Genomic DNA, 23,815 nt, shown 5'->3' with positions numbered 1-23,815 from the left:
GGAGCAGAGTGGCCCTGCTCCAGTCCGAGTCGCTGTCCGACCGTGCGGAGCCAGGGAGAGGAAACGCTGAGTGGCTCCAGCCCAGCTGCTTCACCTGAAATGCCCGCTCTGCTGTGCCTTGGAGTGGGGAAGCTTCTTCAGCTGCTGCTGGAACTGCTTCATGAGACTCATGCCTTCCCAAGGGGGATGTGATGCATTCTTGTCCCTTTTGTCCTGCAAAGCCCGAGGTTGTCCCTGCCAGGCCCTGTATCGGGAACGGGTATTTCTAGAATTTTGGGTCTTTCTTTGTTCCAGTGGGGTTGTGGGATTTAGCAGTTTGATATCTAGCGGTTATTTACTTTTTTCCCCCTGCTTGTTGGCATTCTGTTTGTTAATAAACGATTATTTGTCCACTTTTATGTATATTAATATTAATCCCTCTTGGTTTGAGACAAATTGGGAGGAAACATCCTGCAATGAACGTGTCCTCTAATAGAAGTCAAGTTTCAGCAACCCCTCCTCCACCCAGGTTTTGAAAGAATTTTCCTTGGAGAAAAGTGAAAAAAACTGTTTATTTAATAAGCAGGGTGCTCACAGGCATGAGAAAGAATGAATAATGTTAAATAATAAAACCTCTCTCTGTGGAGAAGAGCTTGTAGATTTAGAGTCCTTTTTGTAGGTGTGGCTCATCTCTCTCTGGGATCCAGAGTTGGCCTCCAGGCCAGTGTGGGGAGGCCCTCTAGCGACGTTCTGGTGTTTCAGACCAGAGATAAGCTGAACAGTTTCAGAAGAAGAAGCCACAGTCCCAGGAAAAACTTCTTGCCTCAGTAAACTAAAAAACTAGCTAAAAAGCAAAGAAAAACTCCATCTCTCTCTCTGGAGAAAAAAATCTGAGAGAGCTGGAAAAGACAAGTGAGTTATCTGTGTTTTGAATACAGCCACTGAAAGAATTCCACCGCCTTCCCCCCTGTGCTGGTTTTATTATTGGAGCCACCACAGAAGTGAGTTTATTTTGAAAGGAGCTGCTGACAGCTTCCTCTGTGCCTGATAAAACCAATCAGTGAGTCGTTTTGAATACTGACACTTTGTTAAACCACTAGAAAACTATACACACCTCTGTGAACACACATGTTAAAAACGAAAAATCCCGGGAATTCTCTCTTTCTCTTCTGGCCTGAGAGCAGGTAACAAGGCTGGCCCGGCCACCCTGTCTTAGCCGGGCCAGTCTGGCTGGCTCTGCCGTGGGGCCGGGCCCCATCAGCTGCCAGGCAGGGGGAGGGGAGGCCATGGGGTCAAGGCCGAGCCAGGCCACAGCTGCAGCTTCTAACATCTTGCCACTACTAAGCCCTGCCCCACCGGCAGCCCAGGCCAAGCCAGGGTCCGCAGAGCCCTGGGAGCAGCCCTGGGTTGGGCCAGCTTGGCCAAGATTCTGCTGCTGTTGAGGTTCATCCACAACTGCCGGGCATGGGGAGGGGAAGCCATCGGCCTCCGGCTTTCTGCTGCTGTGTTCTAGCCTGGCTACTGAGATCCTTACCTCCCACCCCCCCAGGGCAGCAGCCGAAGAAATCCTCTACCATAAACAGCTCCACCACTGCCTGGCAGAAATCACATGACCATCTGCAGGCCTGGATCAGATATTAACTCTTTCAGTGCACCGATAAAACTTTCAGACCGTCAATCTTCCCTCGGGTGAGAGAAAAGGACAGAGTGAGAACAAGTAGAGGAACAACATAAATAAATGAAGATCAGTCAACAGTCAAGTCCCAGATGGGAAGGATGAGGAGATGCTTTGACCTTGGGGCTGAAATCCTCTTGTAAAGCTGTGGAGAAGAATGTAATTGATACATCAGATTTTTTTTCCTGTAACTCATGAAAGTATGGGGAGATTAAGTGTTCAAATTGTAGATATGAGCAAAGCTAAAGCAAGCTGAAGTTAGGTAGCTGTGATCCTTTGAGAAGTTTAACAGAGAGTGAGAGAAGAGTGGTTAAGACTCTTTGCCCCAGGGAGAGAAGAAGACGATCTCTGTTCTCAAAGACGAAGATGATCTCAGAGATAGATAAAGAGAACCTTTGCTCTTGAACAGCTCATCTTTAAAATAGTACCCCATAAGTTGACATGGTCCATAAATGCAACTGTGGGAAAAGCTGTGAAAAATAGATGGGACTTCATGATTGCAGATTTTCCGGGTGGCTGCTATTTGTGGAAATTAAAAGCCACAAGAGAACTATTTTCTTGTGGAGAAGTCTCCATAAATTGACAAGAGGGCCTCTTCTCCTTAAGTGAACTGAAGAAAGACTATTCTAGAAGTGATAAACTGACTGAATTGTTTCTCTGTATTGTTAGTGGGAAAGAAAAGGGTGTAGGGGAGAAGTGTTCTAAAGGTTTTATTCTGATTCTTATCATTCTTTATTTTAGTTACTGTTACTGAGCTTTTCTTTATACCCTTTTCAACTTTTCAGCCTACTTTGCCTTCCTCCTAATCCTATCTCACAGCAGGAAATAAGTAAGTATATTCTAGTGGGTGCACTGGCGTTTGGCAAGCGCTAGACCCACCACATTAATTGGTGCATTGGCCAGGAAAATCTCAAATTGGTGAATCAAAACCACTGTCTTGGGTTTTGTGTTGCTGAAATGGCTTCCAAGGTATTAAAGAGTTTTTTTTCCAACCCCCGCAACCGAAGAAAAAGTCGAGATTCCTCGGTTCTGGTTTTCAAGGTTGTTTATTTTCTCTTATCTAATACATTCTTTCTCTGACCCGCTGAGGTCTGTCTGGCAGGTCGGTTCATGGCACACTGACTGCCCTTGGGGTGGTGTTAGTTTTTTATACTAAAAACTACGTATACTTTATTTACAATAATTTTCCAATACCTATCACCTATGTTAGACATTCTGTCTCTACTCTAAACCAATCCAGAAGTGTCACCATCACAGCAGAAGATGGAGGACAGGAAGAAGAAGAAAGACAGGACGCGCCCAGATTCCTCCATCTTGCCTCTTGAAGCCCTATTCTAAATCCCCAAAGTTCTACTTTTTCACCCCTTGACAAATTAACTATCATTCTGTTCAAACTCTTGTGGCTTGTAAATCTTCACACAAAGTTGGTAATTGTTTCCATGGGTTAAAATCGAAGGCACAGGTGTCTTTGACTCTGTGCCAAGGTCTCTGAGCCCCTTGCCAGGGTCTCGAGCCATCCAGGGCAGTCAGAGGAATGTCCTGGGTTCCGATACCACTACACCCCCCCCTTTGAACTTAAAGCTACAGGACTCATGTCTGGGCATAGAGCAGATGATAAGGGATGCTGCATCATTTAGTCACCCCAGGACAGTCCCTTATTGGTGGAAAGGGATTGTTGGAACCCTTAAAGAGAGACAACTCATTTCAGAGTGTTCTCCTCTAAATTGTCTCAAACCAAGACACCTTTTATGACAAGGTCACCTATCTAGTTGACCTAGGGAAGCCAGTAGATGTGGGGTATTTTGGATTTTAGCAAAGCTTTTGATACTGTTTTTCACTGTTTGCTTCTGGAAAAAATGTCCAGCGTAAACCTAGACAAGTCCATAATAGGTTGTGTGAGCAAATAGCTGATGGGTCAGGCTCAAAGAGTTATAGTTAATGGGGTTATATCAGGCTGAAAGCCAGATACCAGCAGGGTTCCTCAGGGCTTAATTTTAGGGCCAGTGCTCTTAACTGTCTTTATAAATGATCTCGATTCAAGAACTTACTGAACATTAGGTAAGTTTGCTAATGATACTAAATTAGGAGTTGTGGACTCTCTCAAGGGTAGAGGCATTACAGAGAGATCTAGACAGACTAGAGAGCTGTGCAATCATCAACCATATGAAATTTAACAAGAGCAAGAGTCAGATTCTCCATCTGGGATGTGGTAATCCTGGTTATACATACAAATTGGGAAACAAGAGGCAGCAGAGCAACCCCATAGAAAGAGATCTGTGGATTTGAGTAAATGGCAAGTTGAACATGAGTCAACACTGTGCCCTGGCAGCCAAAAGGGCCAACCAGTTCCTGGGGTGCATCAGGCACAGCATCCCCAGATGGTCAAGAGAGGTGACTGTTCTGCTCTAGTGTGCATTGGCATGGCCTCACCTCGAGTACTGTGTGCAGTTTTAGGTGCCTCAATATAAGAAGGATATAAAGCTATTAGAGAACATACAAAAGACAGGTATGAAGATGGTGAATGGCCAAGTGTGGTGGTTTTTCATGGCTTGATTTTTGGTGAGGAGGGAGGAAGCCAGCCATGGAAGGGATTTTCTGTGAGGAGCTGCTAAAAGCTTTCTCAGTGCCTGGCAAAACCAATTGCTGGCTGGCTCTGAGAAGAGGCCCACTACTAAGCCAATTAGAAAAGCTGGTAAAGCCTCTATGATAACATATTTAAAAGAGGAAAAAAACACAGGAAGCTTTTTTTCTCTTGCCTCGGAGAGGTGGTAAGGGGGCCACCAAGCCCTTTCCTGGCAGGCCTGCTGGGCCCCTTCCTGGTGGGACAGCGGGGGCCATGCCGCCGCAGGGGGGGACCATCCCAGTGCTGCAAGCAGCCACACAGTCGAGACCATGCAGCCAAGGCCAGGAGCATCCAACTCCATCCCGGTCCAGGAGCTGCCATGCAAGCTGGGACTGCGCGGCCAAGGCAGCATGGTGAGATGGCGCCATGTTCAAATAGATTTAAGCAGAAACTGTAACAGAGTATAAAGTTAAATAATAACTTGGTCATAGCTGATAGAATAGAAATATAATGTAGAGTTACCTTAGATGATTATAATGCTAAAAAACACACCCCCAGGGAAATTCATATATGTAAATGATAGTATTATGAACTGGACCAGACCACCACATGCATATTAAGAATTTTGTTATATAAGCATGAGTGACCGGTTTCTGTATAGTTTTTTTTTTACCTTTTTGTAAAAAAGACTCTGCCTGTTTCCTAAAAGGTATGCCAGCTCTGTTAGATGCCTGGCACCCTTTTCTGCACAACGGTAATAAAATCTAATATCTCGACTCAGTGTGTTGATGGGCTCCTTCACACTAGGTAAATGAACCCTGCTTTAGGGACAACACAGTCAAATACAGAGATAAAATCCTAAAATAGTTTCATAGGTGCTTTCTTGGTTTCTAAATGTGAATTCTGCAAGGCCAAAGACTGTAACCCCGTACATTTCTAGATGAAAATGCTTATATTATAACCCTTTAGTCATAGACTATTGACCAAATCTGAGACTAACTGGACTGAGTCACACCTAGACTTTTCTGAGTTTAGAAAGCAGGGGGATTTCACTTAAGCATGTGACTCAACAGGAGGGACCACAACCTGATGATACTATAATCCATTGCAATAAACAATAAAGTTGTTATTTAAATACTGTATCAGTAATGTTTAGATACTGTATTAGCAATAAATCTGATCATAATAATCCACATAATCACTGTGTCTTACTTCTTGAGCCTTCTCTCAACTACTTTGTGATAGGTTATGAGGAATCATTGAGGTCACTTAGTTTTTCAGCTTTCTGACATTGACTTGGGGGGAGGGAAGGAAGAGAAATGGGTTGGAGATAAAGAGACCACACATCCTGATGTTCATGTGGCAAACAGAGCATTTATTCCCAAGCCCTTCCTTAAAAAGGGCATTTGAAAAGCCTGGTCTGGATATTTTCATTGATCTGATCTCCACGCCCCTTCAGGTTCTGGCCAGTGAAATGCCTGCAGCCTTGGGAGAGATGTAATTGGGCGAGGCCCCTGTTAGTCAACCCAGGGACTGGTTAGTTTGCCTAGCACAAACCAGCTAGTATGTGGCAACACAGCTTGGAGAAGAGAAGGCTGAGGAGTGACCTCATCACAATCTACAACTTCCTCAAGAAGGGCAGTGGAGGGGGAGGTGCTGATCTCCCCTCTCTGGTGACCAGTGATAGGACACGGAAATGGTATGAAACTGCATCAGAGGAAGTTCAGATTGGACAGTAACAAAAGGTTCTTTGCTGAGAGGGTGGATGATCACTGGAACAGGCTCCCCAGGGAAGTGGTCACGGCACTCAGCCTGTCAAGAGTTCAAAGACTGTCTGGATGAGTCTTAGTCATATGGTTTAGTGTTAGGTAGCCCTGCAAGGAGACGGGAGTTGGACGCAGTCCTTATGGGCTCCTTCCAACTTGAGTTATTCGGTTATTCTACCTATATAGCTGTGGCAGGACTTCCCCCCCTACCACAGAAGAGCTTATCTATTCTGTCCATCAGATGGGGCAATAGCTCCGGGCATTCTTCCCCCTCACATTAATTGATCGGATAACCCAGGCCAGCTTGTCTGACTAGTGAGTTGTCTCTGGTTAGTGAATTAATTATCTCTCTAGAGCCAGAGGTGGAATTTCCAGTTGGCAATAAACAACTTGCCTTGAAAACAAGATGTGGGGAGATAAGCTGGAATTTCTGACAGACAGACACTTCACTTTACAAACTATAAAAGCCACACACACTTTCACGGAAGCAGAAGTCTCCTACATACACCCTGGAAATGCATGGGACTTCTGCCTGAAGTTTGGATGTAAATTTCACAGATATTTTCCTGGGAATTGAGGGAAAGGATTATACAAGTATTCTGGCATCAATTCGGTGGTAATTTACATTGACTCCTAATCTATACTATTTCTTCGCTAGCTGTAATATTGGTACCTTTTATCGTGCACTTTTTTTTTTAATCTACAAGTAGATCTTCTGTTTATTCTGTCTAGTAAGTAAGCCTGTTAAAGTCTTATGTCTGTTTTTTCCTTTTGTCTATTCAATAAATAATTCATGTCGTAATAGACCCGATTGGTCATTATTAAGAACTTGTGAGTGAGAGTGGTTTTGGGGTGCTGGCCGCCTCAATAAAGCTGCTGCCTACTGCCAGAAACTTGGACAAAAGCAGAGGCCATTCAAAATCTCCCTTCTCATTTGTAACAATAACCCAGATGCAAATGTTTCATTGCGCTATGTATTGTATTCACACTCAACACCTTGGAGTAGTGCCTATCTTTCATCTGAAAACAACAGATGTTTTGTGTGTTACATTTTTAAAAAATATCTGACCTTCAAGCTTTTTTAGGCAAAATGAAAGTAACAGAGTTCAGCAGAAGAGATAAGGCATAGATGAGGAAAACTGAATGAAAATGCTGATGAACAATAAAGCCTTAAATACAAGGAGACAAAAGCCAGTAATGAGATACAGTTAAAGCAGCCAAGTTAACAAAGAGATGAGCCTAAAAACCAAATAAAAACCTAGGAGAATGGACTGTATGACTAAGAAGTTTAGCATCTGTGGCTTTTAGATAACAACCAATTCAATAATCAGTGAGAGAGGATAGCCAAAACAAATAAATGTTACTCAAACACAATGTAAGCCTTTTCAAGCTAGAGCTCAAGAAAGGTTCAGTTGTTAGCTCACAGTTCTCTAAACTCTTGTATATGAAGGATAAGCAAATCCATTCCTTTGGAACATAATTACCATCATGGCTTCAATCTTACAACTTTTATCTGTCAGAAATACCTTGAGTACTTTAATGACGGTACATTGAAGCTTACAAGTCTGCAAGTGCCACTAGATCTAATGAGGGACTGAAAAAGGAAATCAGAAAAACCACATACCTTGTGTTGTTCTATTGCATCTACCCACTGTTGTCTGTGGTCTGGGTCCTGAGCTCGGAGGTACCAAACACTGTCGTTTACACTAATATCGAACCTGCATTCATCAAAGTCATGAGGCTGTGAAAGAATGTAAAAATAGCTAAAATTATCATAATGATCAACAATATCTCACACTCTAGAAATAGTGCAATTAGAAAAACAGATCAATATTTGTAGTAAACCCCTCAGGTTTAGCCAGGGTCCCTTGGAGAATAGAATGCTGACACAGCAGCAAAGAAGTTTCCTGTCTCCAGGGACATCCGCCTTGTACCTTATCCCTATAGCCATGTAAAGCAATATTGTGTTAAACCCTACCATTGGTCACTTATGGTCACCCTAACACCTTTGCCATTAGTCAAGATTAGATCCAAGCCAAGAGTATAAAAGTAGCATACTGTACCCCTACTAACTCGGAAGAAGAAGAGCTGAGACCCTTCACAGACCCCTACAATAAAGCCATACTCGTGGAACAGCCGGCGTCTTCTGCTTCTCCTCTCTCTACCGTCTGCTGGAGCCTTAGGCCAAGGGAAAGCTACCTAGCAAGCAAAGCTGAAATCACAAGAGCTGCCTGATCACTAAGAGCTGAATATCTCCCTGCTTGCTAGGGGCTGACCCGCGGCCTTGGTCTGAGAGCGAGCTGGCTTCTAGCACCCAGTCCCCTTGGGGACTGAGCTCTGGATCTGTAACAGCTTGCATAGGATAAGACCAAGCAAGGCTCATTTAAATATTGCCTTGAATTCATCCTAGATTTCAAATTTGGTTGTATGCAGCTGTCTCAAATAATGAACATAATACACTTGCATAATAAAAAATGCCAATCTTCTGAAATAGAAAAGCCAGTTTAGTACAGTTTTAACAAAATTGTCACAAAAAAGTTCCACACAAACAGTGATCAAGCATTCCAAAGGAATCCTTTTGCAAAATAACTACTGGGGACAGCCAGGAAAATATGTTTTTTTTTATTTCAAAGCGGGAAAGAGAAATTAGGGTTATTGCTATCAATATTAGTTTTCGATGGGAGAAGCACACACATCATAGCAAAAAGCACCAGGATAGAGCCATAAAAGCAGAATATATCAAAATGACAAGGAAGGCAGGAAACTAAAGGAAGCTGTGGCAACCTCTGCCTCAATTACCTTAACAAAGAGGATTGTCAGATAATTGGGAGCAACATGCAATCCCTTCGATATGACCACTCGAATGCATGTAACTTTCAGTTCATGTGTCTCAAATAGTAAAATGCCTTTAATAGCATTACAGTGAAGCTAGTAATGAAAGTACAGATGAACAAAACAAGGATCTATTTTGCCCTGTGACACTGTCAGTTCAAAGTTACTCTCTAGCAAACATCCAACACAGAAAACCTTTTTTTTCTTTCACTGAAAACTATTCTTAACAAAACATAACACAGGTCCAGCTGAACACCTTTTTGAATTTGAATACAAAGAAATGTTACACATAGAAGCATACAGGGACATAACAGATTCTAAGATTAAGGCAAACAATGCAATCTGAAAAGCAATAAATATTGATTCCAGATGCCAAAGACAAGTCTATACCTGTTAATATCCTTTAATGCTCTGTGAATACGTTAATCTTGCAGACAAGTAAAGCACTGTAGATCACTTGTGCAACACTCCACAAAAGAAAACCTATAAGCAAATCTCATTTGTTGTTTTCTGTGCAACAATTCAGTGTCCATAAGAATTATTTTCTAAGGATCTGAAAATCAGAAGCTACTTATGTATAATAGACAATGTTTCTTTTTTAAATATAATAGAGGAAGAAAACTACAACAAAAGTCAACATGCAAAAAAAAAAAAAGAGCTAAGAAGAGTTCAACAAAAGTACTTGAAGCGTCACCTTTTTTTTAATAGTTTCACTTATTTGGTCAGGCATCCTAACCTAAGTTAAATCTAAATAAATTTAAATTTCCAAAAAAAAAAAAAATCCAGCAACCGACAAAGCTAGCAATAAAGCAAATCAACTGCAGCTACCAATTCCCTTAATACCTGACCATCTCAACTTAATTCAGCTTCATCCTACTCACAAAATAGCAAGGCCATCAATGCCAAGACAAAGCAGAGACATTATTTGTATTAACATGTTTCCAAACTCAGCAGAATAAAGAGAAGTGGTGCAGCTGACAAACTCAATATCCCACACAGGAGCTTGCCATTTAATAGCTACCATAGTTATAGCACACAATATAAAACTGCTCTTGTCTCAAGCCCCACATTGGGCACCAAAAAGGACTGTGGTAGGTTGACCCTGGCTGGACACTAGGTGCTCATCAAAGCCACTCTGTGAATCCCACTCCAGAACAGGGTAAAGACAATATAATGAGACGCTTGTGAGTTGAGATAAGAGAAGGGAGAGATCATTCACCAATTACTGTAGCAGGCAAATTAGACTCAAGTTATGAAAATTAATTGAATTTATTACCAATTAAATCAGAGTAAGGCCAGGAGAAGTAAATCCAAATCTTAAAAACACCTTCCCCCACATCTCTCTCCTTCCCAGGCTTAACTTTATTCCTGATTCTCTACTGCCTGCCCCAGTGGTGCAGGGATAGGGGTTTCAGTCAGTTCATCAGCTGTTGTCTCTGCTGCTCCTTCCTCCTCAGGGGAAGGACTCCTCACACACTTCCCCAGCTCTAGCGTGGGATCGCACCCACAGGAGACAATCCTTCATGAACTTTTCCAATGTGAGTCTTTCCCACGACCTGCAGATCTTCACAAACTACTCCAGTCTGGGTCCCTTCCACAGGTTGTGATAAATAACATAGAGAAAAGAAATTTTCAATTCCCCTGATGTTGCTGGATAGAGCTTAAAGACTAACTAGCAAAAAACATAAAAGAATGCAAAAGTATGCACACAGGATGATAAACATAGCTGAAACCAGTGAAGAAACAGATCATGAGGAATATAGTGGCTTTTTGGCAAGTTACGTAACAAGAAGAAACAGCACATGCCCAAAGAAAAAGTTCAAGGAAAGGGCACCTCTAATATTGAAGCATTCAGTGAATATGACCACCAGAGACTGCTTTACATGACTCTCTAGGATTATAAAAGGACTTCCAGTAGGAGGTGCATGCATGCAAATTAGTTCTAGGAAAAGTGATGTTTATGTATTAGCTAGGTAGTATGTTGTAATGAATATGTATGATCATGCTGGAATAAATACCCTGTTGAAAATTTAACCACACATATCTCATTCAAGGAGAGATCCTTCAGTGTGTTCATCACTGATAAAGAATGCCTGCTTTCTAATGCTTCAAATTGTGTTATAAAGTTTTTCAGATTACTTTGGTATCAGGTGCAGTCCTTCAGGAACAAACTGCTCTACTGTAGGTCTCCAAAGGTGTCACAAGTCCTGCCAGCAAACCTGGTCTATCATGAGCTCTTCTCTCCATGGGTCTACAGCTCCTACCAGGAACCTGCTTCAGCATGGGCTTCCTGTGGGGTAAGAGCCTCCTTTAGGAATCCACCTGCACAGTTGTGTGGTCCTCCATGGGCTACAGGTAAAGATCTGTTTTGCCATTAACCTGCACAGGCTGCAGGGGGACAGCCTGTCTCACCATGGTCTTCACCATGAGCTGCAGGGGAATCTCTACTCCAGTACCTGAAGCACCTTCTCCCTCTCCTCCATTGACCTTGGTGTCTGCAGTTGTTCTCTAACATAATCTCACTCTGCTCTGTGCTAGATGCAAAAGCTGTGCAATAACTTTTCCCTTTCTTAAATACATTATCACAGAGGTGTTACTTACTATTGCTGATTGGCTCAGCCATGGCCACTAGCAGGTCCATCTTGGAGCTGGCTGGCACTGACTCCAGCAAACATAATGTAAGCTTCCAGCAGCTTTTCACAGAAACCATCCCTGTAGCCACTCCCCTGCTACCAAAACTGCACTGCAAACCTAATGCATGGAAATAAGAAGGACCCAGGGAACTAAAGGCCAGTCAGTTTCACCTTTGTGCCCAGCAAGATCATGGAGCAGATTCGCCTGAAAACTATGCTAAGGCACATGGAAAAAAGGAGTTGACTGATGACAGTCAGCATGGCCAAGCTTTGGTAGCAGGGGAGGGGGAAGCTACATGGGTGGCTTCTGTGAGGAGCTGTCAGAAGCTTCCTCCATGTCTGACAGAGACAATCCCTGCTAGCGCCAAAAATGGACTTGCTGCTGGTCAAGGCTGGGACAATTAGAAATGGTGGCAATGCTTCTGTGATAACATATTTAAGAAGAAAGAAAAAAAAAAGTTATTGGGCAGTTGCAATTGCAGCCAGGGAAGAGCAGGATGAGAATATGTGAAAGGAACAACTCTGCAGACACCAAGGTCAGTGGAGAAGGAGGGAGAGGAGGTGCTCCAGGAGCCAGAGCTCTGCAGCCTGAGATGAAGACCATGGTGAAGCAGGCTGCCCCCCTGCAGCTCATGGAGGACCACAGGGATGCAGAGATCTACCTGCAGCCTGTGGAGGAGACTGTGACCCCGTGGGAAGCCCGTGGAGAGAGGAGCCCACATTGAAGCAGCCTGTCCTTGAAGGACTGCACCCTGTGGAAGAGTGACCTACGCTGCAGCAGTTTGGGGAGGACTTGCCCATGGGATGGACTCACATTGCAGCAGTTCATGGAGATCTGTTGCTCACGAGATGGACTCATTGGAGAACTTCATGGAGAACTGTTTCCCATAGGATGGACCCCACGCTGGAGCAGGGGAAGGACTCCTCTCCCTGAGCAGCATGAGAAAAAATGGGTGGTGAACTATTCCATGTCTCACTGTGCTGCTGAGATTTTGTTAGCAATTAATTAAATTAATATCTCTAATTCCAGCCTGTTTTGCCCTTGACAGTATTTGGTGAGTGATTTCTTCTGGTCCTTATCTCAACTCATGGAACCTCTGCAATTTTTTCTCCCCTGTCTAGCTGTGGAGGGGAGTGAGCGGCTTTGGTGGATGTTGTGGCTTGACACTGGCCAAAGACCAGGCACCCACAAAAGCTGCTCCCTCACCCTCCCCTGCCACAGCTGGGTAGAGGAGAGAGACAATTAACAAAAGGGTTCATGAGTTAAGGACTGAGAGAAAAACACTCCAAGGGCAAAACAGGCTCGGCTTAGAGGTACAAAGTGAATTTATTGCTAACAAAATCAGAGGAGGATAATGAGAAGTGAAATAAGCCCTTAAAAACACCTTTTCTTCCCCAAACCCCACCCTCCTTCCCACCAGTGCAGGGAGACGGCATAGGAGTATTGGTCAGTTCGTCACCTGAGATTTTCCTTTGCTGCTCAGGGAGAGGGGTCTTTCCCTCCCATAGGAGACAGTTCTCTGTGAACTTCTCCAGCGTGGCTCCAAATCTCATGGGTAGCAGTCCTACTGCACCTGCTGCAACGTGAGTCCCTCCCACGGGCACACAGTCCTCCCAAAACTGCTGTGACATGGGTCACAGTCCTCCAAGGACAGCCTGGAAGCAGGGGGACCTCTCTTTCCACCAGGTCTTCCACTGGACCACAGCCTCCTCGAGGCATCCACCTGCTCCATCACGCTCCATCATGAGCACCTCCCCCACAGGCTGCGGGTGCATTTCTGCATCCCCCGTGGACCTCCATGGGCTGCAGGGGGACAACCTGCTTCACCATGGTTTTCACCACAGCCTGCAGAGCAATCTCAGCTCCAACGTCTGGAGTACCTCCTCCCCCTCCTTCTTCACTGACCTTGGTGTCTCCATGTTGTTTCCCTCACATGGTCTCACCTCCTCCTCTTCTCTAGCTAGAAAAAAAACTCTGCCTACTTTGTTTTGATTTTCTTCTTAAATATATTATCACAGGGTGTTATCAACATATCTAATTTGCCCAGCCTTGGCCAGCAGCATGTCTATCTTCGGAGCCATCAGGGATTGGCTCTGCCAGACATGGTGGAAGCTTCTAGCAGCTTCTCACAGGAGCCACCTCTGTGGCCCCCTGCTACCAAAAACCAGGTCGTGCAACACCAATATAGTGGATACCTGGCATCTAGCCACTGTCAACCCACTACAGCTTCCCTAAGGGCAAATCAGGGAGAAGATTATTCTGGGAAGTATTGAAAAATACCTGAAGGACAATGCAGTCTTTGGTCACAGCCAGCATGGCTTCAATGAGGGGAAAGTCCTGCTTGTCGAACCTGATTTGCTTTAATGACAGGGTAACCCACCTAGTTGATCTAGGAAAGCCAGTAGATGTAATCTTTTGGGATACTGTGCCTGAGAGTATCCTTATAGACAAAATGTCCAGCACACAACTGGCTAACAGTGTTACACGATGGCTGGGCAAATGGCTCACAGGTCAGGCACAAAGAATTATAGCGAAAGCGGTGACATCAGGCTATCACCCAGCCACTACTGGGGTTCCCACAGGGGTCTAGCCTCAGCCCAGTTCTCTTGAACATCTTCATTAACGACTTGGATACAGGACTCAAAGGAATACTAAGTTTCCCAATGACACTAAATTGGGAGGAGCTGTTGGCTCCCTCAAAGGTAGGGAGGCCCTGTAGACAGACCTCAACAATTTAGACAGATGGGCAATCACCAACCAAATTATGTTTAACAAGGGCAGATGCCAGATTGTGCACCTGGGACAAGGCAAACCTGGTTGGGTGTATAGACTAAAGAATGAGAAGTTTAAGAGCAGCACTGTGGAAAGGGACATGGGGATCCTGGTTGATGGCAAGTTGAATATGAGTCAGCAGTGTGCCCTGGCAGCCAGGGGGGCCAACCATGTCCTGGGATGCATCAGACAAAGCATCGCCAGCTGATCAAGAGAGGTGATGGTCCCACTCTACTCTGCACTGGTGCGGCCTCACCTTGAGTCATGTGCAGTTTTGGGTGCCACAAGTGGCTGAGGTCACTTGGTTTGTTCAACCTGGAGAAGTGGGGACTGAGGGGAGACCTCATTATGATCTGCAACATCCTCATGAGGGGAAGCAGAGGGGCAGGTAGTGATCTCTTTTCTCTCCTGACCACTGACAGAACTCAAAGGAATGGCATGAAGTTGTGTCAGGGGAGGTTTACGTTGGATATCAGGAAAAGATTCTTCATCCAGAGGGTGGTTGAGCACTGGAACAGACTCCCCAGGGAAATGGTCACAGTACCAAGCCTGACAGAGTTCAATAAGCATTTGGACAATGCACTCAGGTACATGGTATGATTCTTAGGGTGTCCTGCAGAGGGTCAGAAATTGGACTTGATGATCCTGATGGGTCCCTTCCAACTCAGCATATTCTATAATTATATGGTGCTATGAAATAATTTCTGACAAATTCAGTGGCCTTCTATGGCAGGGTTTCAGGGGAGCAGGATGAGGGAATAGTGACTAACGTCACATATGTAGACTTGTGCAAAGCATTTGACACTGTCCCACACTACATCTTTATCTCTAAATTTGAAATGCATGGATTTAATGGGTGGACCACTTAGTGGATAAGGAACTGGCTAGATGATTGCAGTCAGAACTGTAGTCAACAGCTCAATGACAAATTGTCTTGGGGATGGTTTTGATGCCTTAAGTTTTAGCTTTCATATTTTAAGATTCTGTACTGCATTAGTATATAACTTTGAACTTCATATAAAGTGTTAGCAAGTTCTCTTCACAGTTTAGTTAGAGAAAACAATCCTTTTCCCACCTGAGAACCAAGGACACCATTGCAGCTTCAGGCCCAAAAAGTATAAACAACAACAAATAGAGGACAGCAATCTGGGAGGATGGGACTTAATACCCTGAAGCTGTAATTGCACAATTAACCCCAATATGTAAATGGACCAAATGTCCCAGTTTAGGGACATTAGCTCTAGTACTGCCCAAGGTGTATCGTTTGAAGGCATTTTTAATAAATACTTACTTTATTCCTTGAACATTGTTGAGTGTCTGTTCTAGCTAGCCTCTCTAGGCATCAGTTTTTTATACCATATAATTTTTGGGGTTTTTGTTTTGTGTGAAAAATTAATATTTTATGATTGGCTTTTCACAAATATTGAAATGAATATTATATGTGTTCTGTTAGAAAGTAATGCTGTATTAATTCTCTTAAGCAGTGTGTTAAATATAGTTTTAGATTATAAAAAATTATTTAAACAGAAACTATGCTATGTAAGATACTTTTTTAAAGAAAGGATTGCAGCGAGATAGCAGCCTGAAGACACCTAAACCTTTCCGAGAAAAAGAATTTATTGCCCTCTTATCAGAAGAAACTAACTTCCTCCCACCTCGAAGGTGCTGTTAGGATTCAGAGGAAGAAGTTGATGATGACCAGACAGAATCCTGCATTTGAATAGAATTTATGCATCATGTATGAGGTGTATGAATATGCAACGGGCTATTGTTCTTAAGGGTTAATCCTTTGTTAGCAGGGGTCCTTTTTAGGGCTCGTGATGCCCAGAAAAAGGTACCCTGACGTACGGAACTCTTTGTTTTTATTGTCTCATATTGTCTTAATTCAATTTGCCCAAATTGTTATTATTCTAATTGTGTTACTATTTTTAAACCATTTTATTACTATTAAACTTTTAAAAATTTTAAAAACAAGTGATTGGCGTTTTTCACAAGGAACATTGGAGAGGCATCGGGAAGCCCCCCCCCCCCCCCCCCCCGAGAGAGAGAGGGAGAGCTGGTGTCTGTGTCTGTGCCACCTTGAAATTTGATAGCAGGCCAGCTGAGGAGAAGGGGGGCGGGGGGGCGTGCGGTGAGAAGGTGCCCGGCAAGGCAGCCATGGGAGTTCTGGACAGGCAGAGCCTGAGATTTTTAACCCTCTCCTTGGATGATGGAAACCTTACAAATGCTGGTCCTCCTCCTGAATGAGAAGAGAGATATGGATGAATAGTAGGAAATGGGCAAGTGTGATGCAAGTTTGGGCAAGTGAAAGATGACCGAGAGAAGTTGAGAAGAATTCTAGGTGGCAGATGATGGAGTGGCCTTTGGCTGGACTTTTCTTGTATAGCCATGGACAGAACCGGTTTTCCTGTGACACAGGGACTGCATCTAGGGGGAGGCAATGGCTTGGAGCCAAGACAGTTCAGTGTTGGTACCCCTCGGCCCCAGGGGGTGAAATTTGGGGGGGACAGGTGTTCCGAAAGTGAGAGACTGTGCTCTTTTTGGAACTGGACATAGCACTCTTAAAAGGAAAACCCTAGAAGCAGCCCTGGTCCATGTAGAGTGGTGGGAGCACTGGGCATGGAAGGAAGATGTCACGACGGCAAATGATCTCTGGGCGGTGCCACGTGTGACAGGGAAATACACAAGGTTCCAACTGTGTTTCCCGGGGAAGCCTATGGCACAAGAGGGACTCCTCTCCTCTTGATGAACTGATAATTGCTTATCTGAAGGGTGGTGATGGACTGAGAGTTGGTGATCTGAGGGATGGCAACTGAATTGGGAGTCTAAGGTTTTGTCTTACTGTGATGTATTGGGAACTTGGTTGGGGGCAGGAGGAATGTTTGGAAGGTTTTCATCCTGAGTTCTGTTTCTTTTATATATTGTAAGTTAATAATTTTTTTTCCTTCTATTCCTAAGCTGGAGCCTGCTTTGCTCTATTCCTGGTCACATCTCATAGCAGACACCAGGGAGAAGGTGTAATGGGTTAAAACTTTAAGTTTGTTCATCAAAGCTGACAAAGTATTCCAGTAAGACTGTTCCACCACTTCCATTTTTTTGCTTAAGTACATTTCCAGACTTAAAAGGATAAGGAAGGTGAAACCAAAGACAATGGGTTTCACAAACATTTGTTTATCTGTTTAGTAAACTGTTAATATGGGTGGGGGGTTTGCTATGATTGATAACACAGTATTAGCTTATCTGCTCAGTAAACCTAAGATTCCAGGAACTCAGCAGATTGAGCCTAAAATTTCAGGAATCAGATAAACCTATCAAATAAGGAAAATACCAACCTTCATCTTCAGACCTCCGGGAGGCGGACTATGACCACCTAGCAGCAGGAGAAGAATACGCAGAGTACTACCCAGAAAGACGTGTCAACCCGGAAGCAGGACTGTATAAAAACTCCACGAAATATCAGAAGAGCATGGGCCGTTGGTGGAGCGGGGACTCCGCGGCCACACCCAGCGCTCCCGGGTGGGTGCAAGCCTTTTGTTGGTTTCACCCAGCGCTGACTTTGCCTATTATCGCTTGCTCTAACAATTAATAAATTAATTTTAAATTGGACTCACTAGTCGGTGATAATTATCCACCAATAAATTCATTTCATTTGGACTTACTAGTTGGTGATTGATTCCCCACCGCAACTAACCTATAACAGAAGGTATTTTCATGGACGCACTGGCATTGGGCTAGCGTCAAACCTGACAGGAGGCGACCAGAGTCAGGGCCACTACAGGAGGCCTGGCGATACTGAGACCCGGAGGCATACCCCAATGCGAGAGGGGGCCACAGGGACCTGTGATTTTCTGGCGACTGGGATTCACTTTGTATCTTGAAGGTGTGAAGGAATGTGTGAAAGTGAATGAGGAATAAAAGTGAGTGAATGCAGACGAATTAAAGTATATGTAATGTAGATTGTGCATTTTAAGCCTTACCATATCTCCTTGGACTGAGGTGTATTGTTTTGAAAAGTAGTGTGAGAAAAAGGTTTTTTAGGTGTAAGTAGTTGAAAGAAAAGTGGTATTAAGCTGTTAGTGGAAGTGAGAAACAGAGGAAGAGGATGAATAGATAAGATCTTGAAAATGGAACAGAAAAGCAGTAAGTTAGATAAAGGGGAAAAAAAGGCAATTAAACTAGAAGGCTCAGACTTGTGAATTATATACTTTAAAAAGAGCACTAGTGTGGTAGATAGGGTCAGGCGTTCGGAAGATCTCACGATGTAACGGGAAGGCAGGGCCCCTGTTCCCTTAGATATAAATAATTAACACAGGAATGTAGCCCCCTAAACCAGATGCCAGTAACTTTCCATTCCCTACCCAGTAACTTTCCACTCCTTACTAACCATAGATGGTAAAGACAGACCCCCTCTGACGTAGAAAACCCCTAGATTATAAAACCCCACGAGAAGAGATAATAAAGGCCTTTTAACCGTCCACCACATTGGTGTCTGCGTGTTTCATAGGCCCGAGCGACCCTGGAGAGTGGGTCGCCGTGCTGTTCCTCAGAACCAGGTCGCCTGCCTTGTATCAGAAGGCAACACACTAGAAAATTTAACACAAAAGAAAGGAGTTATATTGATTCAAGATATGCCTTTAGAGTGAGAGAGAGTAGGGATCCATCCTGAATTAGGTGAAGTGTCTAACAACGGTGAAAAGTCTGTGAGGCCAAAGCTGAAGGAAAAACTCGCATGCCGAGACAGCAAGGAGACAGAGAAAGAAAAACAGAAAAGACCACGAGGTCAATTTGCCCCGACCTAGAAATTGCTTTGATAAAGAAGAACTGGTGCTAAATGTCATGCGGGATGAATATGTATGAACTTACTGTGAAACTGTATGCATATGCATTTGGAAGGGGGATAAAAGGAGGTCTGAAATTTTCAGGGGTACGCATGCCTTTTGAGGAGAATTTTCTCCGTGTGTGTCCGGCGCCGTAAATAAACATACCGAGCTTTACAACTTTTATAAAGTTGTGAGGTTTCTTCTTTTCTCCACAAAACATTATAGCGAGCCAGGCAGGAGTTCTCTGTCCCCGCGGGGGCAGGGAGGATAGACGGACCTCCAAGGCACGCCCTAGGATTTTTTTTCCTGGTGGGGCTCCGCTTGTCTCAACTTGCCACCTGCGAGGACAGACAACGACCTACTGGCCTGCGGAGGAGAATATGGAATGTACTGAGGGGCCCCCGGGGGGGAGGAAGGAGAGCAAGGGAGTAAACCACCCAGAGACGTCTGGGTTCATGGGTTCAGCTGACAGAGCAGCTGTATTAGAGACGGGGTTCATCGTTCTGATAGAGCAGACCGCTAGCGGCTTTGGGGGTGAGCCGGGTGAACCCGTGTATGTGTGTATTGTAGATTCGTAGTTCTGATAGAACAGAACTGGTGAGCCCGTGTGTGTTTTGTTTGTGTGTGTGTGTGATGTCCGGACACTGTGTTGCTGTATGGTTAATGTGTGTGGTCAGTACACTATGTTTGTGATTGTGCAGGTGATAAGTGTATGGTGTATAAAAGAGAGTAAATCTACAGTGCCCTACAGTGCGGGGGGGGGTCAGTACTCCCCGTGTTTGAAGCAGCCGAGTGAGGCCAGAGGCGCCGGCTGCAGCAGGCTGTGGGGGCAGGGAGAAAAGTGCCCTGCGGAGAAGCGAGTGGAGGAATGTCAGTGATGGTATTTATCATGTTTGACTGTAGTGATTTGTGTAGGTTTGGTACATTTTAACCGTGAGTATGAGCTCAGAGAGTTCCTTTGCCTTGGATGTTTGGACTTGGTCTCTAGACTGTGTGCTGTTATTTTGATTGTGTCTAGGAAAATTGATGCCGAATTATGGTATGCTGTGTTGTGTTGAGAAAGTGAGCACTATGAGAAATATGCCCTTTCCCAGTGATTTTGTGTGGTGATTTTCTTCCGCTGCATTGTGGTAATTTGATTCTCAGCTTCTATAGTGGTGTTTGTGGAGATTTTAAGATTTTGTTGCAACAAGAGTAGCATTTTACATAGGAGAACTATAGTACGGTGATTTATCCTTAACCACGATAAAGCGAGTAAAAGGAATTCCAAGAATTCTCCCCCTCACAGCAATTCAAGCCTTGGCTCTAGTGAATTTGAGCTAAAGGGGGGGGGGGGGGTGGGTTGCATGTGTCTGTCTGTGGGCATATCAGAGTTTCGGCTGTGACTAGCACAGCCTTTTTGCAAAGCAGCAAAACAAGTGTAAGTAGACACAGTGCTTAGATAGATTGCGCAAGAAGAGAACTAGAAAAGACTGATATTTTGTAAAACAGAGTTTATATAGAAGAGATGAATGGGATGAATTAGTTAATGAGACTTATGAGATTTATGAGACTTCAGTTGGTACTGCAGTAAGTCTTTACTGGAAACAATCTGCTGTAGGGATTTAAAGTTCTCTGTAACAAACAGAATAGCCTGCCTTTGTGGGCAATTTCGGGGAGCCATTGGTACATCAAGAGGCTAGCAGGCTGTGTGAGGTGACAGTGGCTGTGCCCTGGGCACAGGGACAGCTCTGGCTGCCCCGTCTCCCCAGGGAACACGGGAATGGCCTGTGGGCAAAAGCTGGATGTGCAGGTATTATTGCAGTGCGGTGTTTATGAGAAACACTGGTATTGCTGTTTTGCTGTTCGAATAGGAAGATAAAAGGGATAGAGTATTTGTATGCTAAAATGTCTTTCGTTTTAAGAAATCACCCAGAATGACAAAGAGACTGTGAGATCAGACCGCCCACTGGTCTTGGCCCTTGAAAAAGAAAACAAGGCAAAGAGAAAGCAAATCAAACACGTTGTTCAGCATGCAGCATAAGATAGCAACGTATGAAATCAGGCAAGGATTATCACGCTGAAATGCGAAGCAATCACAGTTCGCAAAATGAGTACATATGATTTGTTAAAGGCTTCCTCCCAAGGTAAGGGAGGAGGGGTAAAGATGACCTCCCCAAAAGGGAAGAAGTTTTTGTCGGCACAAGGGTCATATATTCAGTTTTAAATAAAGCTTTAGTACCTGTGGAGAATGTTTATGTTGTAGTGTGGGGAATGAACAACTGGCCAGTCTGAGAAGGCATCCTTTTGCAAACCTTTAAAGTAACATGTGTACTATGTGTACCTAAAAGCTTTTGTACAATTCGCTCAATTTGCTAAACATTCTCAAATGAGAAAGGTTACTCTAGAGGCAAATAATATAAAGATGTTAGGCTTAATATTAACAGACACTGAAATTAAGAAAGACATTAGTAAGGAGATATTAGAAGAAGTAAATAAGTGTTTTCAAGGGTATAGGCCTCTGCTGAACCAGAGAGAGTGAAAGATGTTCCCCCAGGGGATGCTCCCCCATCAAGCTTAATGAAAGAACACAACCAGTGAGAACTGAGTAGTACCCTCAAAAGGAAGGTAAGGAAAGAATCAGACCAATAACTGATAGTACTGGATTAAGGGCTGTCAATAAGATAACACAGAATTTGTACCCTGTGGTAGCAAATCCATAGACTTTACTAACTTGTTTAACACCTGAGCTAACCTGGTTCACTGTTTTAGGCCTAAGAGATGCCTTCTTTTGCCTCCCTATCCACGAAGCCAGCCAGAAAATTTTTGCATTCAAACACAAGCTCGCATAGTCCATGTGCCTGAAGGCTTCAAAATTCCCCACTCCGATTGGAGAACAGCTTGCAAAGACCCAGAGTCCCGGGAAGCTCCACAAGAGGAAAGGAGGCTGTTGCAGTACATGGACGATCTTCTAGTAGCCACTCGGACGAGAGAAGCAAGAGAAGTCTGGACGGTAAGTCCTTTGAATTTCCTAGGGCTCCAAGGATGCAGAGTCTCAAAGAAAAAGGCACAGGTAGTGAAACAGAAGGTAATCTACCTGAAGTAAGAAGTGAGTGCTGAGCAGCAGACTTTAAGGCAGAGAAGCCCTATGCCAAACCCTGAACCCCAGACAACGAAAGAACTCCAACCCTTCTTAGGCATGGCAGAGTAGTGCCAGCTGTGGGTTTATAATTATGGACTGTTCGCCAGACCCCTCTATGCTCTTATTGCCAATGGGAACTGAGATCTCCAGTGGACAAGAGACGCCACACGGGCCTTTCACCAGCTAGAGAGTGCCCTAATGTCGGCTCCAGCTTTGAAACTTCCAGATGTAAGTAAAGCATTCTTTCTATTTTTCCATGCAAGGAATTGCCCTGGGAATATTGGCTCAGGACTTGGGCCCATACGGGAGGGCAGTTGCTTACCTCTCTAAGCAACGAGGTGCAACAGCCAAAGGATGGCCAGGTTGCCTCAGAGCTGTAGCAGCAGTTGTGCTGAACATTCAAGAGGCACACAAGTTTACCCTGGGACAAAAATGACTGTGCTAGTGTCCCACACAGTTTCCGCAGTACTGGAAGTAAAGGGTGGCCACTGGCTTTTCACCACAGAGGTTTCTGAAATACCAGGCCATCATGGTAGAGCAAGATGATGTAGAGATAGTGGTGACTAATATTGTCAACCCAGCTTCTTTTCTCAGTAGAATCAAGGAGAAGCAGTACACCATGATTGCCTAGAGACCACGGAAGCTACCTACTCCAGCCGCCCAGACTTAAAGGACACTCCTCTGGACGATGCAGAGACCTGGTTCACTGACAAGAAAGCGACATTGCAAAGTTCACAGTGACTACCTGCAGAGAGGTAATCGAGTCTGGACCCTTACCAACAGGTACCTCTGCACAGGATGCTGAGATAAATGCATGGACCCATGCCTTAGAAACAGCAAAAGGCATTCAGAGTTGTGCATGCACATGGAGCCATCTGGAAGGAGAGGGGACTGCTGACCTCACAGGGAAAGAAGAGACAATCCAGCTGCTGGAAGCAGTTCAGCTACCTGAAAAAGCATATTAAGGCACACCAGAGAGTGAGCTTAAAATTGGAGGAAAGAAATGAGCTGGCGGATGGAGAGGCAAAGAAAGCAGCAAAGGGTGAGGTACAGATTTTCCTCGAAGGTAAGCCATAATACAATAATACTAATCAAAAGAGACGTACAACTGCAAGGGGTGGGCTACCATTGAAGGAGAGCTAGTAATCCCTTCCCATTTTCATGGTTACTAGTGAAGGAAGGGCACTAGAAAACACACTAGGGCCTAACCACCTAAAGCCTTTTATAGAGTGTGGCTCCTTTCTCGAAATGACCAAGGCTGCGAGTGATACAGAGTGCATTGAAATGAAGTGTTGAATTTGAAGTAGTAATTCCCACAGGCTTTCTAGAACACACATCTGATTGAAAGAATTGTTGTATCGTTGTCAGGAATTTATATGCCACTATCACTCAGGTGAGCTGATAATGTGATCCTTGCCTCCAGACTAAACTCAAAATACCCCCCTGGGTCAGACTGGGAGAGGCCATGGGCCTGTACAGCAGTGGCAAATCAACTTTTCAGAACTCCCAAGGAAAGGGGAGTATCAGTACTTACTGGTATTAATAAACACATTTTCAGGGTGGCCAGAAACATTCCCCACCAGGACTGTCAAAGCTCAAGAGGTGACCAGATCATTTTTACAAGAGATAATACCACGCTTCAGAGTTCCAGCC

General features: G+C 44.3%; 1 protein-coding gene across 3 annotated transcripts in view; it reads right to left on the bottom strand.

Annotated features, from left to right (window-relative positions):
• Nucleotides 1-23,815, bottom strand: part of LOC135459274 (ceramide transfer protein-like) — a 242,292-nt gene that overhangs the window by 81,878 nt on the left and 136,599 nt on the right. For all 3 annotated transcript variants that reach the window (XM_064735053.1, XM_064735055.1, XM_064735054.1), the window contains exon 3: nucleotides 7,608-7,724. In XM_064735053.1, the coding sequence (XP_064591123.1) occupies nucleotides 7,608-7,724 (117 nt within the window). The remainder of the gene's footprint in view (nucleotides 1-7,607; nucleotides 7,725-23,815) is intronic.

Source organism: Zonotrichia leucophrys, chromosome W (genome assembly GCF_028769735.1).
Source record: "Zonotrichia leucophrys gambelii isolate GWCS_2022_RI chromosome W, RI_Zleu_2.0, whole genome shotgun sequence".
Taxonomy (NCBI): Eukaryota; Metazoa; Chordata; class Aves; order Passeriformes; family Passerellidae; genus Zonotrichia; species Zonotrichia leucophrys.
Note: the sequence above shows the minus strand (reverse complement) of the source record. Positions and strands in the feature narration are given on the sequence as shown.